The 26,260-nt window shown below is 39.6% G+C and overlaps 2 protein-coding genes across 12 annotated transcripts in view; one reads left to right on the forward strand and one right to left on the reverse strand.

Annotated features, from left to right (window-relative positions):
• CPLANE1 (ciliogenesis and planar polarity effector complex subunit 1) overlaps nucleotides 1-8,372 on the forward strand; it is a 59,385-nt gene extending 51,013 nt beyond the window's left edge. Inside the window, exons 47-54 of the mRNA XM_071425522.1 lie at nucleotides 595-726; nucleotides 1,578-1,743; nucleotides 3,383-3,444; nucleotides 3,873-4,037; nucleotides 5,376-5,488; nucleotides 5,820-5,903; nucleotides 7,214-7,383; nucleotides 7,793-8,372. Of these exons, the coding sequence (XP_071281623.1) occupies nucleotides 595-726; nucleotides 1,578-1,743; nucleotides 3,383-3,444; nucleotides 3,873-4,037; nucleotides 5,376-5,488; nucleotides 5,820-5,903; nucleotides 7,214-7,383; nucleotides 7,793-7,933 (1,033 nt within the window). The 3' untranslated portion in view covers nucleotides 7,934-8,372. The remainder of the gene's footprint in view (nucleotides 1-594; nucleotides 727-1,577; nucleotides 1,744-3,382; nucleotides 3,445-3,872; nucleotides 4,038-5,375; nucleotides 5,489-5,819; nucleotides 5,904-7,213; nucleotides 7,384-7,792) is intronic.
• Nucleotides 8,373-19,224: 10,852 nt separating this feature from the next.
• NIPBL (NIPBL cohesin loading factor) overlaps nucleotides 19,225-26,260 on the reverse strand; it is a 147,165-nt gene continuing 140,129 nt past the window's right edge. For 9 of the 11 annotated variants that reach the window (XM_071425535.1, XM_071425528.1, XM_071425533.1 and 6 more), the window contains 7 exons: nucleotides 25,840-25,947; nucleotides 24,346-24,546; nucleotides 23,885-24,031; nucleotides 22,014-22,309; nucleotides 21,551-21,725; nucleotides 20,784-20,969; nucleotides 19,225-20,216 (listed from right to left, as the gene is read on the reverse strand). In XM_071425535.1, the coding sequence (XP_071281636.1) occupies nucleotides 19,851-20,216; nucleotides 20,784-20,969; nucleotides 21,551-21,725; nucleotides 22,014-22,309; nucleotides 23,885-24,031; nucleotides 24,346-24,546; nucleotides 25,840-25,947 (1,479 nt within the window). In that variant the 3' untranslated portion in view covers nucleotides 19,225-19,850. Of the gene's footprint in view, nucleotides 20,217-20,714; nucleotides 20,970-21,550; nucleotides 21,726-22,013; nucleotides 22,310-23,884; nucleotides 24,032-24,345; nucleotides 24,547-25,839; nucleotides 25,948-26,260 lie in introns of all 11 variants that reach the window. The other 2 variants (XM_071425526.1, XM_071425527.1) reach the window with 2 other exon arrangements.

The following is a 26,260-nucleotide window of genomic DNA, read 5'->3' on the forward strand; positions in this document are numbered from 1 at the left end:
TGTGACTGAAGTAGATTGGGAAGTGATTACATTAGGTGGAGTATGGGTGTAAGGCAAAACTTTAGCAGACACTTGATGGCTTGCAGTCCTAAATTATGAGATTTGTTTTTTACTGGGAGAAACTGATTGAAAGAGAGGAAAGAATTTGAGAGAATATAGGTGAAGCTGTGCTCTCACTGACACTGATTCTTGCTCAGAAGGTCATTGAGATTTGGGTACCACTGAAACTGGTGGCACCCCATAACCTTATCTCCTCATGGGCAGCAATACAAACCCTGTGGTGCTCCTTCCTGCCAGGCTCAGCCTCCTGTGGGCCAGCCATATTCACACACCACAGCAGAGCTCAAGCATTTCAGTTGTGGATTGTCCCTCTGTTGGGACAATCAGGTCTTGCTCTTTCTGTCCTCATCAAAGCTCACTCAAGTGTACTAACCTAGTGGAGATGTGGGAAAAGAATATTCAGTCCAAAGGCTCTATGTAAAACAACCTGGGTATTGTTGTTTTAAGTATAAAAGAAAGGGGTTTAGCTTGTTGTTTTTACAGGAATGTTCTACATTAATTTAGTAACAGGTTTTTTTCCTACCTAACATCAAGCTCTTTAGAAGATCTCCTGCAAATTACTGGTCCAAGTGATGGTACTGATGTGGTGAATGATTGTGTGCTAGAAAGTGACACCTCTCTGCTGGAGCTGGGCTTTGCAAGAACACAGGCTAAGAAAACCTTTAGGTAATACCATGGCTGGTTTTTGTTGTGTGTAGCTTAAATCATTTTAACCCTGTTTTTTCCTGTGGTCCACACCCTGTAAACAATGGGAGCAAATATGTGGTTTGGTGTTAATGGGACTAATATTAGAGCTTGTAATTGCCAGAAATCTACTGGTCATTATTGTCAAATGTACTAACTGTTTTCTAGTATTCTGGTTTTGAAATTCTTTCCTTCCTATTTGCTTGTTCCTTCTTCTGCTAGGTATAGGCTAGAGCACTGGTTTTATACAACTGGTTTTATACAGCAGATTCAGTTCAGACCTTCAGGTCTTTTAAAGCAGTTCTGAAAGACAGAACAGAAATTTCTTGCCAGTGGCACAGCAGCTTCAGAAACTTTGAGCCCCAGATTCCAGCTTGTCATGCTCCTCTCCCTGCTGGAGATTTCTACACCTTCCTGACTGTCAGTTATAAAATCAGCTGTGCTCTTTCCTGAGAGAAGTCAAAATGACAGCTGTTTCCTGCTGCAGTTTCTGATATCAGTTGCTGACAAGACAAAAATATGCAGCTGTTCAAGTCACCAGTCTGTTGCATTAGTGACACAGTTCCCACCAGTTTAAGCTCTAGTTCTATTATCTGAATGTAGCTGACAAGTAAAAGAATAGTTTTAGGAAATGTCTTGGAAATTACTTGTTTACCAGGATTTTATTTAGTAAAAGTTTGCAAAAGAAAATTTCCCCTCTTATTAGTTACTTATGCTTCCAGCTGTGTCAGTATTTGAAAGGGTTTTCAGTGTTTTTTGTTATATCATGTAGTTGCCATTGTTAGCAATTTACAGGATGTGCTAGATTATTTCCTGTTTACATCTGCCCTCAGGGTCCTTGATTCTGCTTCTGGGTATTCTCAAAGAACAGAAAAGGAAAGGAAAGAGATCCAAACATGGATGAAAAGAAAGCAAAAGGAAAGAATGAAAGAATATTTGAAGAAACTAGATGAACAAAGACAGAAAGAACATCATCCATTCAACCTGAGAAAGAATGTGGTAAGAATAACAGATGTATTGAAGAGTAACTGTTAGTTATTATACAAGTGTTGATTATTCAGGTTAGATAATGTAAAGGCTGGGAGTGGTGGGGGTTTTTTTCCCTATTGTAATGTAGGGTTTCTACATGTATGATTTTATTTTACTGGAGCTGGCCATAGTTGTGTCAGGTAAGTGAATACACCAGTGTTCTCCAGAGGCTGCAGTGGTGACCATTGGCTGCGGGTGGCTATTAGAGAGTAATGCAGGTGGCCCTCGACTGTGATGGATGCAGCTGCAGCATTCACTGATGAGAGATGAGTTTTCCGGGGAGCGATAGCTACAGCAGTTCTTAAGATATGTTTACACCTTGTTTCATCTTCCCACATGCCTCCCAGAGAATTTAAAAAGCGGCATTCATATGCCAGCATCCTTTACAAACATGGCAGGATACTGAGGGCAGCTGTCACTGCCATTCACCCACACAGGGGTGCATGCAAAAATCATTAGGGATCAGCAGAGATACTAGAATATGCCAAATATGTCATCGTATCGTACAAAATATTTTGTTGAAGGCTGATTTCAATGAACAGTCCACTCTCAGAAATTTTTTTGCATTTTAATTTTATTAGTAAAAACACATTTATGGCCTGATCTGGAAATTTTTCTGTGCTGGAAATAATAGAAAATTTTAAAAAACCATATAAAAGCAGTTCAGAAGACTGATTTTCCAATTGGTATTTACTCTTAAAATATGCATTCACCATCTGGATGCCTTCAGGATCTGAAAAGACCCTCCTGAGTTACAGGAAGCTCTGGAGTTACAGGAGATAAGACCTAACAACACCAAATATATTCCTATACTTTCTACTTGTTGAATTCAGGATGTGCTGGCTTCTTGCAGGCTGAATCTCTACTTGTTTTAACTCCCAAGCAGCAAATATGTAACATACACAAGTTCCCTGTGACTAAATAGTTCAACTGTATTCACTTTCAGAAAGAGGAACAGATCTATGTGAAATAAAGTATTTCCCCTAAAAGATTAAACAATTGAACTGGGGTGTTCTTCTGCACATGCCTGGAGAGAAGTGATTTAAGAAAAATGGGTCCTGCTTCTCTCCCTTTCCTGTCAGCCCATTAATATACACTTGATGCTTTTGCTATGGGCTTTTCTCCTGAAATCATTAGTGGAGGGATTCTCAGCTTTCAGTGGGTGGTTTGGGTTTGGTTTAGATTTTTTTTAAGAAGAATTAAAGACTTCAAATTGTACTCTAGAAAACACAGGTCAAAGTGCAACCTTGTTCTGTTTTATATATGAGTTATTAGGAACACCACTGATTTTTAGGAAACTGGAGGTAAACCCATTTGAAACTTTGAGCTTGACTGTGAGGATGTCTCCTTAGGAATGTTATTATTTTAAGCATGTGAGGTATGGAAGATGTGACTGCAGGATTTCAGTATGTTTTTTGAGACTGGAAAGTTACAGAGACAATCTTTCTTGAATTTCCTGGTTGGACCATATGCTTTCATACTGTGTTTTTTTTCTGAAGAGTTTCTTAAGCAGTAACTTTCAAGTCAAGTAAGTACATTTTGAGAGTGAGAGACTGGAATGAGACCACAGTACATAATTAGTTAAAGATTTTTATACTTTCTTCAACAGCATCACAGTCCTACTTCAAAGGATATTAGAGTCTTCCAGAAAAAGAAAGAAGAAAAAGACAAGTAAGTTGCTTTTAAATCCTTATTTTTGTATTAGTTTTCCAGTCCTGAGGAAGATGTAGAAATCGTTGTAACTATATTGCTTATGAAACTTCAGATATGAATGAAATTTCAACCAAAAGCATGAATAATTCACATTTGCTTTTCACATTACCATTTAGGGAAACTCTGAACATTTTTATCCTTTAACTATATTTGTTGCTTTCCAAATATTATTGTTTGTTTTCTTTCCCCAACATTTACTCATTCATGCTCTCAAACCCTTCAGTAAGAAATGTTCTAACATTTTGCTAATGATCTCTTAAAAGGCTTAGTATATTTTCTGTGAAATCTTGTAAAAATGTTCTTCATGTAGCCTTACAGGACTCATAGGCCAGCTGCAGTGAAGTGAGTGATAGCATGAGGTAATGTGTTTTATTATTTCTCTGCAGAGCCCTGCTGTCTGAGCATCACAGAATCAGAGTATCAGAGGCACTTTCTCTGATGAATGAAATGTTATCTGAAACAGTGGCATCACCAGCAAGTGATCACAGGACCTTGTCCAGCACAAGATCAGCTCAAGCTTACAGAAGGAGGAAGATGGCATCTAGTACAGGGTAACACTTTAAGCATTAAACCTGCTCTGTTCTACTGGTGTCTTTACTACCCTCCAAATTTTGTAGCAAGTTTAGACAGGAATAGCTTGAGAGGAAAGTCATATGCTGGTGGAATCAAAGATACAATTTGTCTGGATCAGAGATTCTCAAGTCCCTGTTCCAGGCTTGATAAAACCAGTACTGCAAATCTTGGAGGGAACCCTAAAAATGCCTTTTAGAGCACTGAATACACCAACTCAGGAGTTGGGCTGTAAGCAGTGTTCTAACCCATTCTACTGACATCAGTTCCTTTACAGTAAGGGTGGTTAAACACTGAAACAGGCTGCCCAGGGAGGTGGTGGAGTCACCATCCTTTGGAGGTGACTGGACATGGAACTTGGGGCTGGGGTCTGGTTGACAGCTTGTAATCCCACCAAAGGCTGTACTTGATCTTGGGAGGTCCTCTGCAACCTTAGTGATTCCATGAGTGCCACTGGACTATAAACAGCAGTCTAGGCCCAAAGAGCATCTAACAGCAAGCAAGAGGCAAATAAAAATTCTACTGTGCAAACTCTAGACTTGTTCTCTTTCTTAATTTTTCATTACTTACGATTTTACTTTTTCTGACTTTTGCACTGTGTTTATTGCCTTTTGGGGAGATGAGGGTATCTGAGTGTTGTGAACTGATACATTTACTCAGTTTGATGGTATTAATGCTACATGCGTATGTATCTAATACAGGTGTATATTGCATTGTAGTTTTTCTTCCTATATATATAATTTTTTTGCTTTTTATAGGAGAGATATGGAGAGAACTTTGGGGAACTTTGTACTTACAGGGTAATAGGGAGAACTTTGTACTTACAGGGTAATCCTGTAATTTAATATTTCTGCTTCTCTTTTTCAGTACAGTACCTTTTTTGGTTACAGTTTCAGCACACAACATTAAACTGAATGTAGTCAGTGCTGTGCAGTGCCTGCTGGGTGTGTTCAAGAGAAGTTTAAGTGCATCAGCCCAGCCAGAATCAGACATGCTAAGGAACATCACGCAGGAATCCACTTAGGAGTGGCAGGAGCTACCAACTAAAAAATTTTGTTGGACCTAAACTGGCTCTCTGTGAAGCCAGTTTGATGTGTCTTCACTGTGATCGCAGCAGTTCTGATTCTGGTGAGGCTTACTGGCCCCACAAGCAGTGTGTGATGCTGGTCCTCAGCTCACTGGGCTGAATGTGATTCCTCTGGCTTTTATGTCTCTTCTGAACATGCCCTGTGAGGTCTGACCTGTGTGGAGGAAGGGTGTATGGTACACAGTAGCAAGTATTTAAGCTTTGTTGCGTTGGTCTTTTTGTCTTGTTGCAGAGGACATCTGCACAGTCCTGTTCTGGCAGAAGGGAGCAGAACTGCTGCCAAACCTGGCTTTGGTCAAAAAGTTCAACGTTTCACCCCAGCTCTTGGTTTAACACAGTCCAGGGGTAAGAACAGAACTTTTTTAATGAAGGCACATACTGAAGAGGATCTTCAGGTGACTGCTGGATTTTTGGGAGTGATATCCGTGTAAAAAAATCAGATTTATAAACCTGGATGTTTCCTGTCTTAAGGCTTTTGCAGTTCTGCTGCTATTGTTTTGCTAAATGATGAGAGTTACCTTTTCTTATCACTTCTCTTTAAATCCAAAGTAGTTTAAATTGCCATAGCAAGAGTACCATGTAATCCAGGCAGCAAACTTGTAGATAAAAATTTTAAGCATCTTTGAGTATATTTGATCAGCATTTAAAAAAGAAAATGCTTACTTTCTCTTTACAGGAAATGCCTGTATGCTTCTTCAGAAAAATATCTCCAGAAGAAGACTGAGAAATGCTACAAATGGTCCTGTTAAGTCCAGACACTGTAAGTTACACAGAACAATGGCATAATGCTGCATAATACAGGGGGTGAATAAGATGCAGATACAGCATTTGTTTAGAAGAATAAAATTCATTAATTTTTCTCCACTTAAAAAACCTTTTGATTGGAAACTTGTGAAATATTTTAATCATCTCTGTTTACCTTCTGAATAGTTTTAGTCAGGTGACAGTTTCAAGATTACTGAAATAAGTGTGCTAGATTTTGGTGAACTCCTGAAACACATGTTGTGAAATCACAAGGGACAGAGTCTTTTATCTTTCAATTCAAACCCACTGAGAGAAAGTTAATTGCAGATCAGGACACAAGAATTATGCCTCTCCCTTACCTTTCTATGCTGCTGAATCTCTGAGCTCTTTAAAATAGGAATTGTCTTTGTTATCTCTTTATACAGTATCCATCTAATATATTATTTTGTCATAATTCCATGTTAGCACAGAAAAATTTGACTAAGCTTACAAAAAATCCCCTTTGGATTTTAGTGGTACTTTGTCCCATGCCTGTCTTTGTAAGACTGGATCCAAAAAAGATTGTTCCTAATCAAATTCTTTAACAGATACAGTACTTGTTAACAGCAGCAGAATTTCTGATCAAAGAATGAGAAGTGAATCAGTCTGAGACTTAGGAAATGCTGTGGCCTGATTCTATTCTGCCTTACACCAGACTTACACTATTGGCATAATTTGGACAGTCAAAGGTCAGTGTATTTGACTTGCAGTATAGGAAATTGAGAGAAGTAATGATAAGCAGAAAGACACATTTCCTGAATCGCCTCTACTCATGTGGAAAAGTAATTTTTCTCCATTCCGTATATTCACTTTTTAAACTCTATATTCAGGTTGATCTTTCTCTGGTTTCCTGGTGCCTTCTTATATTGTTTTTCCAGTATATCACATCACTGCTAAGGGTTTCATCAAAGTTCCATGTCTTCTGAAGAGGCACAAATTCAGAATTTATTTAGTTTAGTTCTCTGCCAAATAAGGAAGCAATGTGCTTTTTGTGGGGGACAGCGCCACACAGCCTGGAGGCACCACACAGCCGTAGGCACCATGGATAGTCCTGTTCCACTTTGTGTTCTGCCCTGGGAAGGCAGTTCAGAGCAGGAGGCTGGGAGGAACCAGCAGCCTTTTCTCACCATAAACTCACATCAGTTCTAGATAACAGAGCTTGCTGTTTTCACAAAGATTTACACACAGCTTCAGTTCCTAGAACCTGAAAGCTTCTATTCCTGAAGGCGTTTCAAGAGATTGAGATGAAAAGTGCAAGAAGTGTTACAGGGCCTGTTTTCTCCTCAGCTGCTGAGTGCAGAGTCAGCAGAAGCTCAACACAAAAGCCTCCTCGAGTTGCCACTGCAGTTCAGACAGAGGCTGTTGATCCTGACACTGATCGAGATGTGGTGAGTCCTTGGACTGTGCCTGATGATATCCAAAGAATACTTCAAGATACTCATGACTCCATCTTCCAGGTAGAGTACCTACTTACTCTATAAACTATTTGATACTTGCCACTTAACACTTTGTTTACTTCTGCTTTATTTAAAATGGGGTTCTCTACTCAAACTATGTGGGTGAGATAGATACAGAGGGGCATAAATGGTGGGGCTTCAGGAGAACAATGTTTTGGTTTTTTTTTTTTACAATTGCAGTCATTCTTGTGAGCCTTGAAATTGAATGTTCTTTTTAACAACTGTAGAGGCACATTGCCTGCCCAAGCAACAGACACCAGCGGGAGGGCATTAACAGGAAAACAGATTGCATTTGTTGCAGAATAATCAGACACATCACTGGATTTGGACATGTTTTAAAAGAGTGGAATCATTTCTGCTGTCCATGAATGAAGCACAATGTTCAGTTCATCCTCTCTTGCCCCAACAGGCCTCTGCAGTGCACAGCATGAGCTTCTCTCCTCTGGGCAGCATCAGCACTGACAGTGCTTCTGAAAGCACAGGCAGCATCCTCAGCAAGCTGGACTGGAATGCAGTTGAGGCTATGATAGCAGATGTGGAAGACAAGTGAATAGTTCAGAGCCACTGTGCTCTTCCAAATACTTGCTGGTGTTCGGGTTTTGGTTTTTAAAATTAGTAATTGTTCTACTTAAAATGGATTGAGGCCTGCATTGGTTTCCTTCTTAAGCAGCATGGAAACTCTCACTGTTTCCAGCCTTGCCTAGATGAAGCTGAATTCCTTAAAATGTAGGTTTCCTTCCATATGTCTTCAGGTCAAGAAGAACTAAATATAGTTGGTAAAGGCAGACCCACAGTCTTAAACAGGTCTGGGTCAGCTGCTTTATATAGAAATATATATAAAACACATACAAAATGTTCTTTTATTTTAAAAGCAGTGTACAACTGTTTTGTATTTAATATTTAACATACTATGAAGTTATTTTTATAACATAAGGGTTGTGATAAACTTGTTGAATAAAAGTGATTTTACTTATTTCTGCTATAAGTGATTTACACATGTAGCACTATTAATTATTGCTGTGTACCACTAGGACTGTATGTGTAAATGTGCACTACTGTCATATTTTAAACCCAGCCTATTTGTGCAGTAGTTTTGAAGATGTTAGAGGAGTTTGAGTAATTGATAGAAAGAGGTACAAATAGTCAGAAATGAAAATGAAAAATAGATTTTTGTTAGGAAAGTCAGGCAGCAGAGTGAGACACAAAGGGCAAGTACTTACTGGGGTAAAAACAATATCACTGTTCCTCCTGCAGGATGCTGCTGTTTAGAGCTCCTCCAGCAACCCCCAGGGGTTTGTAGAAAAATCTCCCCTGTGCTCAGTGACCATCAAGCAGTTGTGATGTCTTTTGCATCATCACAGATGCAGCTGTGGTGGCTTTTTCCCAACAGCTGTAGTTTTTATTTTGTAGTGAAGAAATACAAATTTCTCATGGAAGTCAAAGGTGTATTGATTTCCAGTGGTTAATTACTGTCACCCCAAACTGTAATAGTTAAAAACCCTAAAAATTTCATGTTTCCAAGTGAAGCTGCATCTTGGCAAGCATCAAAAAATAAAGTTCAGAGGGAGACTGTTACAGGATTACACACATCCTGGGATAGAACTGACAGTTCCTGTAGGCTCAGGGGTCCAAACTGGCCATGTTTTTTTTTTTAGCAATCCTCAGAATCTGCATCAGCTTTTCCTACAGGGCTGACCAGAGTGCAAAACTCAGGATTGGGTTTGATCATCTTCAAGTGAAAGGGGCCAGTGCCTTTGAAGAGCCAATCGAAGCATGAAACTGTGACTTTCCCCAAAGTGTAATACTGTGTTTCTTCAGAGTGGCAGCAAACAAATCATCAGGAAGCACTTTCTGTTCCTGGTGGAAAAATACTGTGAAAAATACTGGTTTAGCCAAGTGTGGAAATCTCATTATGCCCATGGCCATCTGTAAGAAAGAAGAGAAAGCATTCAGTCCATCTCATTTTAACAGTGGTAAAGGAAATGCTTTCTTGATGTGGCTCCAGATCCCCAGCATCACAAATCAGTAACACAAGGGCGGGGAGGCTTCAAAGACCTCCCAGTCAGGATGTCAGCACTGAACTCACACCCTGGGCAGGCAGAGCTGCTCCTGCAGAGCCACAGCAGAGAGAAAAAGCACTTGGGACACATGAGAAGATCATCAAGAGTGACCTCTTAACCAAGCTTCTTCCATGGACTCAGACTTTTTTGCACTTTCTCTTCTATGATACCTCTTTTAGGGCTGAAGAGAAGGAAACAGTTTGGAAGGTCTTTTTCTAAGAGAAGCAGATAGTCATGTTAATTTAAAGAAATCTTGAAACAGACATTAAAACACCCTTGAGGAGGTCTGCTGTCATAGAAGTTATGAGGATCAAACTAATAAAAATCTGTTAAGTCATTGCAACCTTTTATAAACAAATTTTCTCTAATATCTTAGTAAAGGTAGTCTAAATATAACTGTATATGTTTTATTAATCCAAACCGGTTTACAGTTTAATTGCTTAGTTTTTCAGGGCTGAAGTTTCTCTTGCAAAGCTGAAAGAGAAGTTAATGCTTATGTTCAAATTTGAACATAAGATTTTCCTCAAGCACAAAATTGCAGAACTTGAAACTTTGGAAAAGGAAGATATTGGTAAATTTTTTTCTTTATTCAGCCTGCCTCATTTCTGCTATTCCTTAGGGGTTTTTTGTTAGTTTTTGGTGGTTTTGTGATCATAGCCTCTCACCTGGCTGTGACTCACTCACTATCTTCAACAGAAAAAAATTCTCTATATCTAGCCTGAGTTGATCTTCTTTCTGTTTAACTCATTGCCCCTTGTCCTACCACTCCCTGCCCTTGTAAAAAATCCTTCTCCAGCTTTCCTGTGAGGCCCCTGCAGGTACTGGAAGGAGTTCTACGGTCCCTCCAGAGCTTTCTCTTTTCCAGGCTGGATAATCCCAACTCTCTCAGACTGTCCTTGGAGCAGAGGTTCTCCATCCCTCTAGTTGTAAGACTCTGTGTCTGGGTGGGCTGTTTGGGTCCAGTCTGGCGAGCTAAGGACCCCAGCCCACGCAATCTTACAGGGACAAAGGCAAAGGACCAGGAGCGCTCTTCTCCACGTGGGCACCAATGTCCTACCTCATTTTCCAAGGTGGGAAAGAGGCCAGCCACCTTCCTCTAGAGGGCTTTAAGAGCTCGGGAAGGGGCTGGAGGAGAAGGACTACAGCCAATGGGATACAAGTGAGGAGGGGCGAGGGGAGGGGTAACCCAGGAAGAGACCCCCAATGCTGACACTTGCCGGGGGGAGGGAAGAAGGGAGAGACTGTGTGGTCATAGGATACAAATCATGTGAACAGTGCAAATTACCAAACACCCAGTGCAAACGACTAAATAACTGCTTAGTGCAATACAACATCTAGTCATCTTCATGGGCTCCTCTGGGCTGGCCCCAGCAGGTCCCTGTCCCTCCTGTGCTGGGAGCCCAGGGCTGGATGCAGTGCTCCAGGTGGGTCTCAGCAGAGCAGAGCAGAGGGGCAGAATCCCCTCCCTGCCCTGCTGCCCACGGGGCTCTGGGTGCAGCCCAGGACACATTTGGCTTGCTTTTTCAGGAGTTTCCAGGATTCCTAAAATACTCAACATTCCCAACCATATGTGTGTTTATACTTTGCAGAGAATAAATGTTTAGAAACAAATTAACTTTGTTTCTCTTAATTTTTGGTTGGTGGCTGGCATGGGAAATCTTCAAAGTAGCCTCTTTAGGAAAATTCTTTAAGAAAAGTGAAGAATAACATCGCCAGACACAAAAAAAATCCTCATTTTTTAGTTACAGTGTCCTCCTCAATGTGTTTGTCAGTGGTCTGGATGCTGGAGGTGAGTGCACCAGTAGCAATTTGCTGATGATCCAGACTGGGAGGTGCTGTGGATTCTCTTGAGGTACAAGAGGCCTTGCAGAGGGATCTAGATAGATTGGAGCACTGAGCAATCTTAAATGGGGTGAAATTTGTCAAGTCCAAATGGTGGATTGTGCACCTGGGAAGGAGTGACACCGGGCACAGGGGTGAAGTGGGAGAGGGGTGGCTCAGGGTGGGTCAGCAGTGCCCGGGCAGCCCCGAGGACAAAGCCCATCCCAGAGCACGGAGCAGGGCACAGCCAAAGCCCATCCCAGAGCACGGAGCAGGGCACAGCCAAAGCCCATCCCAGAGCACGGAGCAGGGCACAGCCAAAGCCCATCCCAGAGCACGGAGCAGGGCACAACCAAAGCCCATCCCAGAGCACCCAGCAGGGCACAGCCAAAGCCCATCCCAGAGCACCCAGCAGGGCACAGCCAAAGCCCATCCCAGAGCACGGAGCAGGGCACAGCCAAAGCCCATCCCAGAGCACGGAGCAGGGCACAGCCAAAGCCCATCCCAGAGCACCGAGCAGGGCACAGCCGGCCCAGGGAGGGGATGGGCCTTGCCTGGGGTCTGCTGGGCCATGCTGGCAGAGAAGGATGGGAAGGTCCTTCCGTGCATCCTGAGGAGGGAATCAGAGCTGGAACCTCCAGTGAGGAGCAACTGAAGTCTTTGGGCTTGTCCACTTTGGGGAAAAGGAGGCTGAGGTGTGACCTCACTGCTCTCCACAGCTTCCTGAGGAGGGGAAGGGCACAGGGAGGTGCTGAGCTCTTCTCCCTGGCATCCAGGGGCAGGATGCATGGGAATGGTTCAGAGCTGAAGCAGGAGAGGTTCAGACTGGATACCAAGAAGTATTTCCTTACCACAAGGGTTGTAGGTGGTCACATAGGAGAACAGGCATCCTGGAGAGGTGGTTGATGCCCCAAGTCTCTCACTGTTCAAGAAGCATTTGGACAGTGCCATTAGCAATAGGTTTTAACCTTTGCTCAGTCCTAAAATGTTCTTTGGATTAGCAAAAAGGTCTTTGGAAGTGGCAGTTGGATTAGATAATTGTTGTAGGTCCCTTCCAACCATAGCAGTTCTGATCTATTCTATTCTATTCTATTCTATTCTATTCTATTCTATTCTATTCATTTCTCTACTGTGATATTGAAATGCCAGGGTAATTTTGTTAATGAAGCAGTGAGAGAGCAGTGCAGCACCTGCCAATTAATGGCAAGATGCTGGGAGAAGTGATGAACTTTTACACCAAGGATCATTATCCCCAGCAGCTCCTTGGCATCTTTTACCACAGTCACTATGCAAGAAACCTCATTTTAAACATTAAAATCCTATTTTCTTCCTTGCACAAAACCATGTAAAAGTACAAATTCTCTTTTGAGTTTTAAACCTGCATATCTGCACATCTGCATGTGCATATTACCCACTAGGTACAGGATCTCCCAGAGGTTTCTCAGCTGTGTTTGAGTTGGTGGCTCTCTGTCAGCTCTGTGGCGATGCAGGGGCGCTGTGCAGGCAGGGTGGCAGCAGGATGCCTTCTGTTGTCACACCTTGGCAGATGCTCCTCAGGGCTGGCGGGGCAGCAGGACCACGACAAGCCCAGCTCAGCTGCCCCTGACAGGGGGCAGATGGTGCCAGGACGGTGCCAGGATGGTGCCAGGATGGTGCCATGGCAACCAATGGCTGCCAGTGGCTGCCAAATCTGCGGCCCAAGGCTGCTGCCATGGATGCTTGCACTGAGATGCTGCTGGGGCTGGGTGCTGTGGCAACCAGCCCCTTCCAAATCTTTTTAGGAATCTCATCCAAGGAGACCTGAACTTCCTTTAGCACTCTCATAGCATGGCATTTCCGTCTGAACGAAAGATAGGGAAGCTTCACAGATTAATCACATGATCACTTTCTTTAGATTAAATCATATATAGAGGCTGTGTTCTCTATGCATTTTACATTTTAATATGTTTTGATCTTTGTTTTCTGTAGTGTTTTCTGCCGGAAAGCTTTAAAAAGTCAAAAGCAATTTATTTCAGGAAAAAGCTTTCTTGCAGGAAGTTTAAAAAATAGCAACAAAGCAAAAATAGAAGTAAAACCAAAAACAAAACTAAAAAAACTCCACCAACAAAACCATGAAAAGAGACAACACCCAACACCAACTTGGAGACAACACCCAACACCAACTTAAAAACCTGAAAAAATACAAGAATTAAAATAAGACGGAAAAGACAAAGCTACAAAAGTAAGAACATACTATTTCAACTATTTTGGTTCTTTAATATGAAATCTTGATTATTAAAGGACTCAGGCAGTAATAAAGTCAATGGTACTTACCATGTAAGTACCTGACACGAGCACCTCCAGCTGAAGCCAGAGCTCTGGCTGAGATATTTAAACTTAGACACTACTAACAAGATGTCAAATTCTGTGAAAAGAGAGATTAAGATACACAGGGCTGTTATTTGTGTTTTCTCTTCAAAACCCTTGGCTAGTGAAGAAACAGAAATAGTTTGGTTTCAAGAGGAACGTGCAAGGGAAGAGAAGGGAAGTTTCCTTTTGGGCTCCCTGTCTCCTCAAAGCCACGCTTACACCTTCTGAAGATGGGAGAAAGGGTCTCCAGCTGTGGAATTTCAAGGATCCTACTTAGGCTTCAAGAAATTATTTGTAGCTTTGGAATGTGTACACAAGATAAATCTGCACTACAATTTGTAAAATTTTGTAGGAAAAAGGAACAAAACTTTATTACTATCCGAACAATAAACACAACTCTAAAACTTCTTTTGAAATAATTTTATGAGTTTGAGATAACACACAGGAGGTAAAGCACCAGAAGACAACCCTGAGCCTCACCTGGGAACTTTTCAAATACACTAAAATAAGGGAAGTTGATCTAGAAAGACACAACTAATAGATGGAAGGAAAGTTCAAAAAGTTCTTAAATTTGAAAAGGACCTGCCTTGTAATTATGTGCACCCTCCTACCACCAATATCTAGTATGACATTTAAAGAAGTGGCCAGAGTGGGTTTCCTAGCCAAGACTTAAAGGTAGGAAAAATTTATACTAACCATGGGGGATTTTGTAATTGGGATCAGTTGTCCAAAGGAAAAAACTCAGTGTGTAGAAGCCTGTACATGGCTGGTCTGGAAAGTTTGGTCTGGATGGCTCAAAGGCTGACCACAGACTTAATAACGACTTCTGCACCAATTATTTCATGTGGATTTCAACACGAAGGGAAGGGATCCTCTCTCTCTTGAGTGGAGCAACAGCAGTACTTTAGGACAGCAAATAAAAAGCCTGGATGAGGAGTGATCCAAATCACCCAGAACTTGGTATTTTGTGAATCTGTCCTGCAGTTTGTCAGTGCAGATGGAACTGCAGGGACTCATCACACAGGTGATGTTCAAGGTTGACCTTGGATCTGAACATGCACCTCCACATTCAAAATAAAAAAGCTATTCAAAATAAAAAAGCTCTCACAAATAAGAAACAAATAGATTTTCTCAAGGATTCATCACACTTTGCCTGTGCTCACAGAATACATTTAGTCTACGCAGGAAACCCACTAAATGTCTCCCTCCACACATATATTTCTGGCTTTCAGGAATTTAAGTGCAGTGAAGGAGTATTTCTGTACAATCACGAATGCCAACAAGAGAACAAAACATGCAAAATAAGAGACTGAAAGAAGACTTGTTCAAAGAAAATGCAAGTCTTCAGTCTGTGCTTGTGGAGTCAAAATGAAAAGCAGATGGCCCCCTATATGGTTTCTCCAAAATAAATTACATGTAGTGACAAAATGGGGGTGTTTCCAGCAAATTTTGTAGCCTTTTATACTTGGGAAGAAAAATACAAATAAGGGATAGGTAAAACAAATTCAGAAGCCCTGAATTTGAGAGAAGAGAAAGGAGGAAGTGCATTGAAAGTGAGGTGATGGACAGACAGTGTGGGGAGTGAGGTGCAGCCAGCGCCAGCAGTGACCCACCCAGCACAGCTCGGCGCTGGTTCTGCAGCTGCCGAGGGGCAGAGGCTGCAGGCACAGCTGCAGCGCCCTGCCCATGGCCGATGCCCAGGAAAGTAGGGTGAAATCAGATCAATCACCTTTCCAGATTTTAGGAAGCAGGATCTTGTTTCAAAACAGAAATATGGGCCTTTCAACACAGCCGCACAAAACCAGTGATGGAGAGAAGCTCCTTTGAAGCCCAGCCGGGTTGCTTTAGAGGAGAGGCCGCTGAGGTACGGAGTGACCCGGGTCACTCGGTGCCAGACTCTGGTGATGTCCCGCGGTCACTGCGTGCAGGAGCCCCTCCCTGGGATGGCTGCCACGGGCACAGCGCACATTGGTTCGCCACCCGGCCGGGGGTGCCAGCTCCGGTCCCCGCAGGACAAACCCTCCCCTGGCCCGCCCGCGCCCCGCACCGGCCCGCCCGGCAAGGAGCGTCTGTCTGGGGGGATCTGGGCAGCTGTGAGCGGGGCATGCAGCTGAATGGCGCAGAAATTAGAAATTATGTAGTTATGTCTGATGGGGGGAACGCAGACTGGCAAGAAGTCTCCCAGAATAATCCAAAAATGTATTCCCTGGATGATTTACAGGTGCCCAGGCATAATTTGAGCACTGTGAGCATAGTGAAAAAGGGATCAACAAAGTGTCTGCACATTCTAGGATTAAAAACTTCCAAGTTTCATTTTGGAAGGGTCCAGACTGAACTCTTAAAACATTTATTTTAAATAAATGAAATATTAAAATACTATGAACTTATTTGTATATAACAATAACACTTTAATATTTAGTCAAGGAACCATGAGATCTAAAAATTTGCTACTTACATTAAGAACTCACCCATTACAACTGAAAACGTCAATGATAAGATGACAAATTCTCTGAAGGATATGGAAATGCTCATATGACCATGGTGTGGCTCTTTGGTGAGCAGAGGAACACTAAGATATAGGAATTGTGGCTTGCACTCCTGCTGTGCATACGGCATGAGAGCTCCGGAGTGCTGGGACACAGGAAAGCACAGAAAAGGTGTTTGTCTGAATTCAGCATCACTGTGATCTGCCTGGGGCTCAGAATCAAAGCAAGGATCAGCTGAACTCATCCATTTGTTTCCCTGGAATGTCATTAACACATGCATGTGGCAGAATGTCCGGCTGTTAACCAGCACCAGATGAGCCAGACCTGATTAAAAACTTTTTTTTGACATGAGCCACAAACACATTAAAGAACTATTTCAGGGCTGCAAGGTATTTCAAGTTAGAGCTACTGTTTAGCACAACCTAATTATTCCACAGTAACAATATTCTTACTAGTGACACCACAATAGCAAAACAAAGGCTAAAGTTTGAGTCAAATTTTAAAAATTTAAATATCTTTTTTTTTTAATGGCCACACCTTACTAAAATACTTATGCTGAGTATTTCCCATGCCTACTTTTGTACACGTTACAGTTGTTAATATAAGCAATAAAGAACCTCAAAAATACAAAACGGTGTTACTGAATCATTTAAAAAAATACTTATAGTTCTATCAAAAACTATTGTGATCTTGAAAATATTCAAGAATTATTCTGCAATTTTACAGTATGAAGTGGAAGATTAAAAAGAATAATTTCATTCTTATTTAGATTGTGGAAGTGTCTGTGTTTTCTTAAATAGTACAATATGGCTAGTCTTAATTCAAAAAGCTTGGTACTCCTTTGTTAGGTAAGCTACTGCAACAAGTTCCATGTACGGATCCTGTACTCAAAGGGAGAAAGCAGGAAGGATAAAAAATTCAATAATCTTATATATGTAAAAATCTATAACCATACAGTGAAAAAATACTACAAAGCTATGTCAATACAAAGGAGTAAAATTGTGTCACCGGATCAATTACTGCACTGCAGCACTTTAAGAATAACCAAAACAAAACCAGACATTTTTTCACACAGAAAAATTCTAATGTTGGTGTGTGCTGTTGCTGCTGAGGTGGTTCCTGGTGGTACCACTGCAGCTGCTGCTCAGGGGCCGAGCCCTGCACTGATGCTGCTGGGGTTGAGACTGGCACTGACTCCACCAGCCTGAGTCTCACACAGCAAACTGGAGTTTGCTTCCCAAAACAGGGCACTGCCACCTTTTCCCTTCACAGCTGGTAACCAGAGTTCTTGTGACGGGCAAAACCAGACTGGGCATCACTCTGTGTACTTCAGGAGGGTAAAATTCAACTCTTTAACTAGTAAGAATCATATTCAATTTATTTAATCATCTATAATCAACTTTATAACTGTAAATTATGTAACAACCATCATATCCCATCAAGGAGCATGTATGCCACTGGCATAACATACAATATAGTAATGGTCTAAATCCTCTCAACTAAGACAACTTTAGACTTCAAATTTAAACTTATATTGTTCAATTATAACTTCTTTCTGATAACTTTATTCCAATAAATACCAAGCAAATTGAAATAACCCCCCATCTTTGCTATTGGAAAAGCCACATGAAATCAACAAGGAAATATTTGTATTACCTATTAAAAATAAGATGCTTTAATATAATTGCATCAGAAATTACTAACAGCCAACTTAATTTTAAACTGCAACTGTATGAAATCCTTGGGCTTATCACTTGGGAGTTCTTGGTGAAGTATTTTCAACTCTGCTTATCAATAATATCTGACATGTCATACAACCCCTCTAGTCTCCAAGTATGAGTTTGCCAGTGTAAAGGCTGCTCTTGGCCCTGAGAAACATAGTCTTTCATTGTTTGCCACAAAAATGTCCTGTTTCCAGAGCTGCAGAGGACTGCCTCCTGCTTCTCCTACTTCTCCCTCCTTTAACAATATCAGTCTTAGCCCAAGAGGTGGTTTTTTGTATGGTGAAGAGACCACTATCAACACTACCAAACAAAGAGGTGCTAAATCATATCTGTTCAGAAAAATTCCAGTGGTGAAACAACAAAAAGGCATTCCCCAACAATTTACTAACTGGATTCTGAGGAGTTATTAATAATTTGTTTAATGGGTTGTTTGGGTTTTTTAACATATCAATATTTTGAAACACTGTTACTATTCCTCACAAATTGAATAATGTATTAGAATTCTGCAAGTTAGTTTCACAAAAACAGCCCCCTATCATATATTAATTTTTAAAAGAAACAAAACGTAATAGAAAAATAACTATGTTGAGGAACACCTGTTTTCGATAAATACATTTGAAAAGACACCAGGGTTTAATAGACTCCTAAAAAGTTTAGCTGTTTTTAGATTTTTTTACTGTTTGTAAACATGCTGCTTTTCTTGCTCTCTAGGAAGACAAACTGCTTATGACATGTTGTGGCAAGGCAGTTGAAGCAGATACTTCCGGAAGATTTCAATAGCATTTTTTCAATTTATAAAATGTGAAAACATCTTTCAATTAGTAAAAAAATTAGTCTAATATACAAACATTTTCTTAAAAAATTCGTCTGTGAAGGAATGTAGTGTAATTGCCCAGACTCATACCCATTCACTCCTCTGACACTGGTAGCTAGCTCCTCTTGACACAAGCCTCTCTACATTAACCCAGAGAAATGCATACATGGCCAGTTCGCCCAAGCAGAAGAGTCATTCAGCCTTCCCCAAATCTGAACTATCATAAATTACCACTTGGACAGCATTAGAAAGAAATTGAAGCATACAAGGAATAAACTATAGTTTCTTTTTATATCAAAATGTACTCTTGAAAATGTGTTTGGCACAGTGCTAAATCATATAGTTAATACTAAATATTGCAGGATACAATAAAACCCTGGAGTTAACTTGTGTTTACACCCTTCTAGGGATAAAAATAAAAAGATACCAATTATTCAGAAGTCAGCCTATACAAACTGTATAAACAATACTTTATGTCTTGTTTTGAAAACCACTGATATAGTAAATTTTACATAAAAGACTGCAAAATAATATAAATGGATTTAAACAGATCTTTACAATAAGAAATTCAAATGGAAACAGACAAGTAACAAAGAGAAGTAAAAAAATTTATTGCAGTATTCGTTCCACCAGATTTGCTGGGGATCCCTTTTCTTGTATTATTTCAGGGTGACCTAATACATCAAAATCTACATTTACAAAAACTCCTCCTGCAGATAGGTCATAGATACTGCATGCTTTTTTTCTTTTTTTTTTTTTTTCTTCAACAGAATAAATTATATATCCAGGAGATTCTGCCACTTTACAGCCTGGAAAAACAATGCTTTCCTGGAAACTGGGCTAAGCTAAAGAAAGCCATCCGCTGCTAGGTTAAACTCCAAGAACACTTTATTAAGAACATTAACAGACTAATTTCCAACATTCACTTGTTTATTTTTTTTAAACAGAAAGGTTTTTTTTTCAAGATATAAACAATTTTTTTGTTAAACTATAATACAGTGGGAGTAAAAATGAACTGAGAAGTTTCTGCTGCACAACAGCGAAGGAAGCTCCCACAAAAATGTTTACCAAACATTTCCTTCTTTTTTCCCCGCGTCCCAGGTTCCATTCTTACTCTTCATTTAACTGATTTTTTTTTTTTGCCAGAAAGTTGATATTTCAAGTTTTTTCTGTTATTTCAATTCCTGTAAATTTGGCTGCATGTACAAATTCATTAGCTGGAAGTTCCATCCTTGGCGGCATACAGCGATCGTAAAGTCTGCACAACTTTATTAGTCAGCTTATTAGCACTCGTTAGAGCAATTTTTTTGTAAATAATGTCTGACTCTTTAATAGTGTCTACCCAAGGCACCAGTTTGCGGCCATCACGGCGCTTAGCCTCAGTCCAGGAGCCACTGTAGGAGCCTGCCATCCACTGAACACTGAAGCCATTGCTGGTTTTCTGTACTACTCTTGCAATTTGTGGTCGGTCTTTGTACTTTGGACAGCAAATAGCGATGACATCCATGACATCAACACTTTCATTCATCTGTGCTGCCAACTCCGTAGAGTCTGAATTTCGTTTTGACCTTCTCAATGACTAAAACATTGGGGGGAAAAAAGACCAAGTGTTACACAAAAGAACTTTAGTGAAATTATTGCTTTTATTGCTTTTAATCCCTTGACGCCGGGAGTTGGGATTCCCCGGCACACATTCCATTGCCGGCAATGAGACGCACCGCGACCGCCAGCGCCAAGGGGTTAACATATCCTTGTAAAACCACATACTCTTAATTTGTACCCGTGTCTTTATCTCTTATTGATATATAAAATTATATATACACATGAATCATAAAGCTACATAAAAACTTGGCAACAATAAAAAGGATAACACACAGTACATTCCAAAGGAAAATTAATAACTTTTTATACGGGATAAATCTCATTTTCTAGTTTGGTTTTTTTTTTTATTGTCTTTTCTGTTAAACTTTCTACAAAAGTTGTATAAACGGTTAAGTAGAGAATCTCTATCTACAAAATGCTTTTTTTTTTCATGTGGATTACATTACTTGGTGTACATTTAATATAATAAACTGACATTTATAAGCACATAAAAATCATTTTACGTAATACGCTGCGAAATACGTTGACTCCTCCTCCGCCTCACCCCTGAAGTGCCTCCTCCTCTATCCTCCCCATCACTTTCATCGTCCTCTGTCTCAGCTGCATTGTTTTTAGGGCTGCCTCCTCCAAGCAGCGAGGTAATTGCTTTGTTCCGAGCATTTGTGCTAGCTGACACCTCTCCATCTTCTTCCTCTTCATCAGGATCCAAATGTTCCATAAGGAGCTTGAACTATTAAAAGAAAAAAGATCAGTTCACTTTGTAACTTTAAACATGGACATTTATATCACATTACATTATATTAGAAATAAGTAGCAAAGTAAAGAAACAGGGTAAAACAAACAACAAACTTGAACAGCTTATATTGTATTCTACAAACTTAACTTTCCGTTTTTGTTTTTGGGTTTTTTTTTTTTTTATGGTAGATATACAAAAGCTTTCTTCCTGAGTTTTCCAAATGGCAAGTTTTCTCTATCTGTTATTGGTGCAGGGTGAGGGACAGTTAACAAACCACAGTCTCTGTTCCCATGATGGAAAGAGTCAGGAATAAAGTGAACAAGTAATATGGGAGAGGTATACACCATTGATATCAGAAATTGGAAAATACTCCATAAAGATGAATACCCTTAAGCTGAAATTAATTATCATTGAGTTTAAACTTAGAAATCTTTGAAGTACAGTCCTCTTAAACATCCTGAAAGGAAGATCCACACATCACATAAGGTAACCAGGAACTTAACATTTTGAAATGTACTTTCAAGTTTATACTGTATTAAAAGATTTCAGACTTTCTGCAAAGCAACTCTACTTACATCTAAGTACTGTTTTACTATACTCCTCTTCACTTCTTCTGTGATCTTGGAATTAGCCATATCACTCCGCAGAAAATCCAAAGTTTGTTTTGGATGGAAATGCACTCCTGTCTTCCTGTTTATAGCTTTATCATAAACTTTTGCAGATTCAGATGGAGAGTATTTCTGAATTTTACTGTTTGAGGAAAATAAAAGAGAAGACCTTTAAAGAAAAGTCCAGAGTAATTTGAACAAAAAGCTTTTAAAACCTCCAATATAAGTATTTCTCTTTGGATCATTCCATATACAATAGATAGCCTGGTAAGAAATCAAATAATTGCGTTTTTTAAGCTGAAGTTCAACATAATAATTTATTTTTTCTCTGTTACACAAATGTATTGCTTAAACAGGTAGTTACAATCAACTTAAACAAATGGAAAAATGTCACTGCATAACAAGTGCCCTATTATCTAAACAGCCTTACCTATCAGAGAATCCACAGAGGTTCTTTAGATGCTGTTTCAGCATCAGAAGTAATAATATGCCTTGGGACACATTAGCAAATTCAATTAAAGGAGCTGAATTTTCAGGTAAACACTTCATCACTGCATTTATATCATTTTCTTCATCAGAATCTGAATCAGAGTCCACTCGTTTCCGTAACCTCCGAGGCTTAGAAGCTTCCGCCTCACTTTCACTCCCGCTGCCACTGTTACTGTCACTTTCGGACTCCTCCCCCGATGAAGGCTTTCTATCCTTTTTTTTGTCTTTCACCATAGACTGCATGAAGAGAAGTTAACACACATTCCAAAATTAGGACAAGTAATATCATGTATGTTCCTAAAATAATCTGTCCAAAATCATTACTATCTTAAATTTAGGAGAATTTGTTGAAGAATATTATTAATTTATAACTTGATACTCTTAAAATTATTTATGGCAAAAATATACTGAAAAATTTATCCAACACCCAGATTTTCTTGCAAGTTACATACAGAAGGAACTGAAGCAACAAGCACTCCCCTGCTATGTTGTCATTAAAAGACTGCTGAAGTTCATTAACAGTGACAGCAAAATACAGTAGAAGGCCAAATGCAATTAACCGGGAAGAAAATTCTGTTTTTCTTTCTGAAAGACACTTTCTGTGTCTCATGGAGATTTCCATAAGTACTTTGGTGTCCAAAGTGGTTTTAAATCCTTGTCTCTTAAAATTCTATGACACTAATTACAGTGCTGACCAAAGTGATCATATTAATAATGAACTGATAATGATTAATAATAATCAGCTGCCGTATGCCTGGCAGTGTTCAAGGCCAGGCTGGGTGGGGCTCTGAGCAATCTGGTCTAATGGAAGTGTCCCTGCCCAAAACAGAGGGTTGGAACAAGGTGATCTTTAAGGACCCTTCCAATCCTAGCCATTTTATGATTAGTTCTATGATTACTTCTAGATCTACAGATCTGATTTCACATATGCATTATTACTGCATATAGTACGATTTTTCAGGACACAGACATAAAAGCAGGATCTCATCCTTTTGGAGCTGGGTGCTACACACTGGTTCTCAACCTGAAGAATGTATTGTCTCTTTCTAGCAGATTAAAAATCAACTTTGGTAGGGTGAGAGTTTAAAGCACAGTACGTTTCAGGCAGTGAACCTTCAGGCATCAACTCTGACTTGTGTTCATTAGTCAAATTGGACATCATAGAAACTGCTTCCTGAAAATTTGCACCTTTGACTGCAACAGTTCTTCAGGAAAGGAAGACACTGAAGTGTTTAAGCAGCAGAGGCCTCTCACTTACAGGATTGTGTGTTGCCATAACGACAGGTACTCTGTCATGATTCGGGTTCTTACCGCTGCCTTAAGAAATACTGCCCACTCCTCTCTTGCAATAAACAATGTATTTTAAATCTCTCAGGCAACACAAATGCAACTGCCATCAGCTACTTGACAACAAAATAACTGCCAACTGGATTTTATTGTTAAAATTTTACAAACAACCACAACAAACTAGCATTCCACGATGATACCAGGTTCATGTGCTTTCAGATGCATACAATTAATTAATATGGCTGTTATTCAGCCATATTGGGAAATTATACAAATTTGATCTCAAAATTCATCATTATTTTTTAATAATATAAGCAGCAATGTAAGAAGAGTTTTTGACTAGTGTCTACCACATAATGGTCAGAACAGACAGTGTTGCTTGTTTTTTGACTATTGTTTACATGCCAAGTAATGCAACTGGTTCACACAATAATAATGGTACTGCATTCACTGAAAAATTGACCACATTATAGAGAAGCTTATGTTTCCACCACCATAAATACACTAAGATATAAATGCACATACCTCTTTAAATGACTGTAGTAGGTTGCTACCAGAAACTGATAGTGTAATGTCTATATGATGCATTATAAAGAGTGGCTCTTCCTGTGTTTGGTAAGGAAAACAGGCTAGATTGTCTGCTATGTACAAAAGCATATTCACCTCTGTTTTCTGGAAGTTAAAGAAAAAATTACACATGAATACATGTAGAAATATCCTGGATTCATACACTTCTGCTGTGTCCCTAAGAATCTAGGGCAAAAAAAAAAAAAAAAAGACCACAATTTTTATTCTATATAGCCCCCCAAAACCACTCTAAACAACTTCTATACAAAATTTAGTCATACCTACAGATACATTATTTCTAATTAGTCCAAACTGAGTATAAAAAGGTACAGAGTGATACAACATATCATAAAAGGAGAACTTAAGCTTTTAATGCTGCATTTTAACTTGTTTTTAAGTGAAGGAAATGTGGTGCTTACTGCAGTATCGTCAAACAGGTTGAGTAAAGAAATTAGAAAGGCTCGTCTGTGTTGACGGTTCCCTCGAATCATGGAGTAGAGGTGTGAACACAGTGCACTGGATGATTCATCGTGTCTAAAACCTCTCACAGGATCTTTTGGGCAGGTATTAATTGCCTGCTGTACTTGGTAAGACATCTTCATACCAGCCACTGCTTTCATCTGAAATGGAAATATATCTCTTTTTATTGAAAACATTGCTTCCAAAACAGTACAACTGAATCCTTTTAAAGGGATGCTCATCTGAAATTTAAATCAAAAATGTGCACTGAGGCAATACTACCTTTTGAGATGGTAAACAGATTTGAGCTATCAAACAGAACCTGTGGCAGAGATCAGAATGTCTTGTGAACTGCTTGGACTCTAAAGTCTGCTAGGAACATACAGCTAATCTGTTTACCCACTATAGCCAGGTATTTCAAGTTAAACAATTTTCAAGAACATTGAAATGTTTTCATACATGAACAGAATATTCTACCACATGTATATGCTTGGTATCCCCTGTAGTGAAAGAAAAAACTGAATCTATATGAGTACAATAGGACTAACAACAGAAAATTAGTATGCATTTTTTGGGGTTTTTTTGATATATCCAATAATTTCCAGTTGATTTTACTCACTTCAATGGTCCTGCTCTAGTTTCAGAACAAACTCATTTTCTAGTTAAGCTGCATAGCCAACTGTCCTCATAGTACCTCTGCTGCTGTGCAGCAAAGTTGTCAATGTGTCTATACACTGTCTTAAATCCTAGCTGCCTAACACAGCAAATTTCAACTGCTAGCCTTCACTTAATGGATGAGTTATCTGTTTGGATGCCATCAACAGTACAATGCTCCAAAGGCACTGGAGTACAAAGAAGGACATGAGAATATACACAGAGAACCTAGACTGGGATCTTCGAAAATATGGAGAATGCTGCAGCTTCATTTTAGATCTTAAGCAGAACTGGCACTATGCCACAACTTCACATCCTCACATAGACTCTAGTTTTTCTTTTCAACAAGATTCATCAGACATAAACAGCTTCTTATGCTTCCTCTGCTTAGATTACAATTTACAAAGCCTTGGTGACTTGCACACTCTAATATATATATTCTAAGGACTTCTATTGAGTGTTACATGGTGTTTTCTTTTTTAGTCCACTGATAGAGGAAAATCAATGCTAAATATTATGAAACACTTGTCCTTACCTCTTATCAAATAAAGGCTTTTAAACACTATTTAGTGTGGAAATTATTACTCTGAATCATAAATTAAAGGACATTGTGGACTAGAAGAGACACTTCAAATTGTATTATCCTTTTTATTTTTCAGGGGAGTCATCTTTACAACTGCTTAGTGTTATTGTTTATTTTTTTACTGTGTACTCTTTTTCTGGAGCTGAAGCACATTCAAGTGTTAAACCACTAGAGAACATAACAGTATTTTGTAAAACGTTAAATTAGAATTACTTACGTGAATGAACCCAGCATATTTTTTGTCTATTTCCACCAACTGTTGGTCAGCTTTATTTCGCATAGAGGGCTCTGGATCTGTGCCCATAGCAATTAAGTATGGCACACACTTGAAAAACAAATGAAATGGTTATTCAGAGGCATTTTACCTCCTTTTTCTCAGTTTTTTTTCTTTCTACTGCAGAAATTAAATAGAAAGGTCTATGCAACTTACTACCCTTTCTTCAAGTAAATAGAGCAAAATACTACGAGACACCAGCATACTAATGAAGTTGTGAGGTTTCAGGTAGTATTTCCCTTTTTCTCAACTCTAAAGTGAATTTGAAATACAGAAAATTGCATTTAAACCCCCCTCCCCCAAAAAAACCACTTATGACTGAACATGTGCAATGGTTGCAGCATCAAAAATTAATTACAAAACA

This window comes from Agelaius tricolor, unplaced genomic scaffold, assembly GCF_023055355.1.
Source record: "Agelaius tricolor isolate 1412-34295 unplaced genomic scaffold, bAgeTri1.0.p SCAF_4, whole genome shotgun sequence".
In the NCBI taxonomy this organism is placed as follows: domain Eukaryota; kingdom Metazoa; phylum Chordata; class Aves; order Passeriformes; family Icteridae; genus Agelaius; species Agelaius tricolor.